Genomic DNA, 7,567 nt, shown 5'->3' with positions numbered 1-7,567 from the left:
TAGTATGTAGTGATATATCGACACGCATAAGTATGTATATAGTATGTATGACATGCAAATCGTCTGTGTATAAGTGCTATTTACAATATGACTAATCGTCCTTAGTTTAAGGTGCGAGAATCAAAAACTGTCAAAATATTTTATTTACTTTTATCTTAGAACCCAATTTTCGGAGTTTATCTTTAAAGTATTAATCATCATCATTTCATTAGAACATGAGTGAGAATTCTCATAATTAATATAAAAAATATTAAATTTTAATAAACAATTATAAAATATTAAATAATATTAATAAATATTATTTTTACAATAAATCAAACAACGCATAATTGATAAAAAATATAAATAACAAACAAAATAAATATTTGTTTTACATATAAAGTACATATATGATACTTGTTTTATAATAAAATAAATATTTATTATTTGTTTTTGATGAAAAATAAATATTTAAAAGACGCTTCAAGAATTGTCTGCTGATTAGGAATCTGAGTATTTATAGATCTTATATTTCTGTAAGACCGTCTTAAGTACAGTTTTAAGATGTGAACCAATCAGAGAACCGTATTAACATCTGAAGATATTACTTAAAATGACCTTAAAATAAGAATGGACTATGAATATAAATATCGTCCTATGAATTATTGATTCTTATGTTCTTTATAATTGTTACATTTATTGAACCGCATTAAAGCTTTTATTTCGCTTATATATTTTTGTGTATCAACCCAAGCAGAATAATAAATCATTATAATATCAAAATGATGTCAAAATAACTCCAAAATGATTATTAAAAGTCATTTTACAATTATTTCCAATTTAATCATTTTCACGTTATCATGACTTGTTGTTCTGCTTGGGAATATTAAAGTCAGATCAAATTAACAATCATAAAATTTAATTACTTCTTTCCGTATTGTATTATCCAATTTCTAATAATATATGTATTTTACATTGTTTGTATTGTTTACGTGAAAAATATTGATGTAAACATAATATAAATGATACGTAAATATTTTATGTATATGTAAATATACTATTCGGTACCTGATAATAATATAATAATAAAGTAATATATTCAATAAAGAACTGCTAATAATTCGTAGCGATAAAAAAAACTATAGGTATTCTCGTCTCTAAAACATTTGACTGAAGAGTATGAAAATTGTGGAATTGTGGAACTGTTGACCGATTAGATTGAAACTTTAAAATATAAATTTACAAAACGGAACGAGCAGAGGAGTCGAGTGACAGAATTGTATCCGAATTTATCAGAGAACGCAGGAGCTTGATCAGATATTGTCTGCGAAGTGGGGAAGTTCCATAAAAGATAACGTGCCTCGCTCCCGGAGGTCAGTTGACGATTGAGAAGCGGTTACGTATCCTATCAGCTACGGAGAACATTCGTGAAACTCTTCATTAAAATTTAATTATTTCTAAAAACCGTAAAAATCGGAAGATCGGTATGCTGCACCTGTAAGTAACTCGTTAATTCATTAACATAACGTGTACACGTCTTCACAGGATTAAATTCGACGATTACGGATAACTCCGGAGTTGATGTCACAACCAGCTAGGAATGAGAAATAATTGCACGATGGTTGATAATTTTTAAAATTAATTTTTAATATTACAATAAAAAAGTAGATCATATATCGCTATATTTTCCTATGTTAATTTTATATTAATTATATATAACAACAAATTTTTCTCTATCTACAATGCAGAATAAAGGACGACGCACCAACTTATGGAAATTGATTTTCTGTCGAATATGCCAAATTTTGGATATGTTGTAGTTCTCATCATTCTGAACCAAATCTTCATCTGACCAACTTACTCTTATGGCTAGTTTTTACGCTACAAATTCTGGAAGGTTCAGATTCAAGCCATTTTTTAAAAATTGGGTTTCCGTGTATATATTATTGATATTATATTATTACTGACAGATGTGTGTATATATATATATATATAATGGATAATATACACGTGCGCGCGCGCGCGCGCGTGTATGTGTGTTCACGTATATACAAGGTGTAATTTAAAAAAACAGTTTCAAAATATTTCTTAAACAGTGCATTTTAGAGAAAAATGTTTCAAATGAAAGTGGAATGATTTCAAAAGAGGTATTTTGGAAAGAGTTGTTTTTTTTTAAGTGGAGATCCCCAAAAAATATGAAGGTCACCTTTATCTTTTAAATGAGATTATATGATCTCTTTATACACAATATGATTTTTTTAATTTTATATATAAAGGTATGAATCTTCTAATTCTCACATATAAAAATATTAAGGTATAGAGATATCGAAAAATCAATAGTTTTAATTTCGAGTTACTTATATTTTATGCTGATACATTTGGACATGAAATATTCAATGTCTCGTAAACTATTAACTTTTTGATAATTATACCTTAATACTAACTTTTATACACAAAATATTGAGATAAATCAATTGTAAGGAATACACCTATTCATCCACGTTGTTCAGTTTGACTCGTGCTAAGAAAAGGTATTTTAATAGAATAGATGTATTCTTTCAAGGTTCACGAAACGTTGGCATTAGCAATGGATAAAAACACGGTGTTAACCCGCAAACCTTCTGATATCTTTGAAGAATAGATGTATTCTTTACACCAATTTGATTCATCTCAATTAATATTCTGTGCCAAAAAGTGTTAAGGTACAATTATTAAAAACTTAATAGCTTACGAGATTTGTAATATTTCATGTCATGATGTATCAGAATAAAGTATAAGACAGACTCAAAAGCTATTGATTTTTCGATATCTACCTTGATATTTTTATATCTCGAATAATTAGAGGAATTATATTGTGCAAAAAATCATATAATTTTATTTAAAAAAGTGAAGGTGACCTTCATATCTTTTTGACATTTCCACTTGGAAAAAAACAACGTGACCAAAGTACATTGCCCTCGAAACCGTTCCACTTTCATTTAAAACATTTTTCTCTAAAATGCACTGTTTAAGAGATATTTTAAAATGGTCATTTAAAATGGGATACCCGATATATATATACACGGTGGGCCATTTTTTTCGAGGTCAAATTTCTTTATATACAATATATATATATATATATATATCTGTCAATAATGATATAGCATCAATAATACACGAAAATCATCAATTTATAAAAAATAACTTGAATCTGAACCTTTCAGGACTTGTGTAGCGCCAAAAAATAGCCATAGGAGATTGTCAATCCCATAGAAACATTTGTTTAGAATGATGAGAACTACAACATATCCAAAATTTAATAAGTAGACAAAAAAGACAATTTCTATAAAATTGATATAGGGTCCTTTCTGTCATTATTCTTCCTTTTTGCAAAATATTTATTTAATTATTTCGAAAGTGAAAGTAATTTTTTTTAAATTTTCACAATCGTATGTCATGATATCATAATTGCCATTTACGTCAAATATATCCGGATACACACGACGACATACGATATACGACATTCATGATTTAACGAGTTAATTCACCGGACGCAGGGGCGCTGACTTGTCAATTTGTTATATGTGTGGAGTTGAACAACGTGACGGAAAGGGGTAGGGCACAACAAAATTTTCACTATTACTTTCAAGATATCTTTGTAGACTTCTTTATAGACTTTTATATAAGAATATAACAAAATAAAGAACAACGAAATTCTTTTAATAAATTCTTATAAATATTTTCGTTTAATTAGTTGAAACACTTAGAGTAATTGTTGAAAACTCCGAATATTATTTTTTATAATGAATTTATTCATAAGTGCATCAATATCTACAGTCTCAGCAATATCAGAGTGCACATACAATATAATTACTAAATTCAACCGAACTTGCTGCATTGTCGTAGAACGCAAATACGTTTTCAACTTTCTCAAAGCAAAAGAAAATATTAGTTATTATCAACACTAATTATTTAAAAAAAAATAGTTTATATATAAAATTCCACACATAAAACATTCTGATATACTCCACGTATTTCCCACAAGAGTCGGCGCTCATGATCGGACGAGTGCACTTTGTGCTTGTGTGTACGACACTTTTATACTATTTTCAAAAATCGCAATGTTATTTAATACCATGTTACCCTAGTAAAAAAATCTCATATCTTATTTTTATTCATTAATAATTTTTCATATTTAAATTTATGAAAATATCTAAAAAGTACCTTCAATTTCTTCAGATTTTGTAAATTTTCTTTAAAAATTATACAAGGAGTTTATATATTAAACTGTCAAACTTAAAATACAAATTTAAAATCTCAAAAAAAGCAAAATTTTCCTCTGGAAGTTTAAGATATTGACTTCTAAAGTCATAAAACTACAGAAATGAATAATATTAAAATATCTCTTGGTTTTACTCCGAAGCGAAAAATGTACGAAGTGTTTGTTAATGATCGTTAAATAGAGGCCAATACAAGCGTACGAAGAAATTACAGACACATACTATCAGCTACTTCTCTTATCAAAAATAGACAACAATACTTGTCTCAGAGGTGTAGGCCATCATTTTGAATAAAACGTAATTACATTTCAATTACTGTAAAGCAGTAAAGGGGATAAACCTAGATTATTTTATTCATGTCTAAAGTTTTGCAATTTAAGAAATTAATATCTTTTAAACGGAGCGAGCAAACTTCCAGAGAAAAATTTTATTTTAAAGTCCTAAATTCATATTTTGAGTTTAACAGTGTAATTCGGAAATATTCTGTAGAATGAGCAATCTTATAGAATGTTTCAGAATTCATATATATACATATGTATATAAAGAATTCTAGAAATAATAAAGCGTTTCTGAAAAATATTCCAATTTTTCTTGAAAGTCTGACATATATTGTGCTCAACGTTATTGTCGTTATCAAGATACTTTGGCCGGAATCCATAGTCTTAATCTTAAGCAATGTCTTAAGATGCTAATATGACTCTCTAATTGATTCATGCACTAGCTTTAAGATCATCTCGAATCTTGAGCAACGTGGATTCCGCTCTTTATTTCGCAAACATTTGAACGTTATTATATTTATTTGTTATTACTGAGATATAAAATTATGCAGGAATTCTGAGAAATTCTGAAATTTATATAGTAACTAGCATATTATATGTGCGTGCTACACGTGCGCTGTGTATAATAAACTTTTTTTAAGAAAGAAAAGACGCTAAGAATATACGTGCTTCTCGAATAAAATCTATAATTGATACGTTAGGTATCTTTTTACTATTCCAACCTAAGTAATAGTAGTTTTAATTCTTCTTCAAAGATATTTTTGCAAAATATATTCTGCAAGATACGCTTGCAAAATTTGCAAACAGATCTAAACAGATCTACGATTGAGCGTCGAATTATTAAAAATTACTTTAATTTAATTTAATTTGTGATATTATTACAATAGTTTAATTACGTTTATAAGTTCAGAAAACCAATTCAGCGCGCAGTTCGAATGACTACAAATATGGTATATGTATATGCATACAGTATATATATATGTATATATATATATATATAATTCACATTGAATTATTTAAAGCATTAAAGATCCAGCTTTAATTAGTATAAGCTTCTAATTTATCAATTGTGTTTCTCACATTTACGGTCTAAAATAAGATTCTTATTGTTATTAGAATCTTGGTAGCAGCAGTTGTAACTCTAGTGGCAGCCAAACCAACGACCGAAGACACAGTAGATATCAGCAAAAATCACGAAACTACCGACGATCTTCTGAAAAGCGCTCACGAACTCTTGAAACGAATCGACGCAGAGTATGCAAAATGGAATAATAAACAGAGTATCACCGCATGGAATTACGCATCGAATCTAACGAATGAGAATCTGGCAGAAAAGTTAAAATGGTCGGCAGAGGGGGCAAACGTTACCAAACATATTATTCAAATAGTGAATGACTTCCCTTGGAGAAACTTGAAAGATGAGTCTATGAGGAGACAGTTCAAAAAGCTCAGTATACTCGGTGTCGCCGCTCTCCCTGAACAAGTAAACATATATTGGGTCGGGGAAAGTTTCTTCGTATTTTTTAATTCAAAATTGTATATACAATATCTTCGTCAAAAATGAACTAAATTTAAATTTAAAAAGAGAGTTTTAAAGCTTGAAATCTCTACTTTCGAAAGGTTACTATATTTTTTTAGTTTCTGTGAGTTTGATAATTTTTACATTTAAAAAACTACGAGCTGAAAAAGTTGAAAAATTTTTTCACTTTGGGAGTCTCTCACGTGTTCAAAAAAAATTTACGAAAATTTTCGACTATTTATCGTGAAAGCTTGAAGCTTTCCCTACAAAATTATTATTTTTTTTTTAATATTCCTATGATTTTTTGTTACTGAGTTATTCGCGAATTAAATAAAGGATTATTCTAACTTTGATTGCTCATAACTGATAAAAATCATCATACCGCAATTTAAAAAACAGATTCTTAAAGCTGAAACTTTGCTCCAGCGAATGATATAATTGTAACGAAAATTTCGCAATAAATGAAAAACTTTTGCAAAAAATTTTTTTAAACACGAAGAAACTTTTTCCCCGACCTAATATATAGATATTTATATAATTTTTATTTACTCTAATGATACATTTTTTGCAAAAAATAGCATAGTAAAAAAAATATTATTTTGTATTTGTGCAGTTAAAATCATTTTTTGTTGTTTTGTGTTGAATTTTTAGCACATTCGAGTATTAATTTAACGTTATGTGATTGTATTATTTGAATATTTAGTATTAAATTGATATTCGACATTTCTATTACAAGGGAATACGCTGTTGCAAAAGTATAATATAAAAAATTAATATTACCGGTCAAAAGATTACGTTTAAAATATGTATTCTAGATGGATTGGTCAAATCTTCACAGGATCCTATGGATTCTGTGACCAACTTGGACCAAAACATGTTTGGCCATTTTAGTGTCTAAATTAAAATAGCTAAACATATTTCGGTCCAAGTGGGGTACAGAATCCATAGGATCTCAAGATTTTACCATCTAGAATACTTACATCAAACGTGATCTTTCGACTGGTAATTTTATTTTTTGGTATCACTCATGTAATATAGCTCGTTCTCATATTAATGTTACAATTTATGAGCAAGTAAACATAAAAATTAACATAAAAATAATGTATTTTAAATTTTAAGATGAATGAAATATGTTAAAAAGATCCTAAAGCTGTCTGTATTTCCGACTAAATCGTAATTTTTGTATACTATTACTTTTTTCCTCTTTTACAGATTCGAAAATCCTTTTCCAGGATTGAAGTATATACGTATCTGTGAGGTGGAGTTTATGCCGAGAACGACAAAAAATTTTCTTAAGATTTCAATTCCGAAATTTTTTATCGTTCTCGGCATAAACTTTATCTTACAGACATGTATTAATGTATATACTTCAATCCTGGAAAAGAATTTTCGAATCTCTGTAAGAGAGGAAAAAATTGTTATACAAAAATTACGATTTAGTCAGCTTTAGGGTTCCCTTAATTTAATATACTATAAATATTGATTTTACTGAAGAAATAACTCCTCTACAATTTGCTTACAAATTGTGGCAG

General features: G+C 28.1%; 1 protein-coding gene across 1 annotated transcript in view; it reads left to right on the top strand.

The window, feature by feature from the left end:
* Window positions 1-1,305: 1,305 nt before the first annotated feature.
* LOC108757480 (RNA polymerase III subunit A) overlaps window positions 1,306-7,567 on the top strand; it is a 29,580-nt gene continuing 23,318 nt past the window's right edge. Inside the window, exons 1-2 of the mRNA XM_018501907.1 lie at window positions 1,306-1,476; window positions 5,633-5,999. Coding sequence (XP_018357409.1) covers window positions 1,466-1,476; window positions 5,633-5,999 — 378 coding nt within the window. The 5' untranslated portion in view covers window positions 1,306-1,465. The remainder of the gene's footprint in view (window positions 1,477-5,632; window positions 6,000-7,567) is intronic.

The sequence above is a fragment of the Trachymyrmex cornetzi genome, unplaced genomic scaffold, assembly GCF_001594075.2.
Source record: "Trachymyrmex cornetzi isolate Tcor2-1 unplaced genomic scaffold, Tcor1.1 scaffold144, whole genome shotgun sequence".
Classification (NCBI taxonomy): Eukaryota; Metazoa; Arthropoda; class Insecta; order Hymenoptera; family Formicidae; genus Trachymyrmex; species Trachymyrmex cornetzi.
Note: the sequence above shows the minus strand (reverse complement) of the source record. Positions and strands in the feature narration are given on the sequence as shown.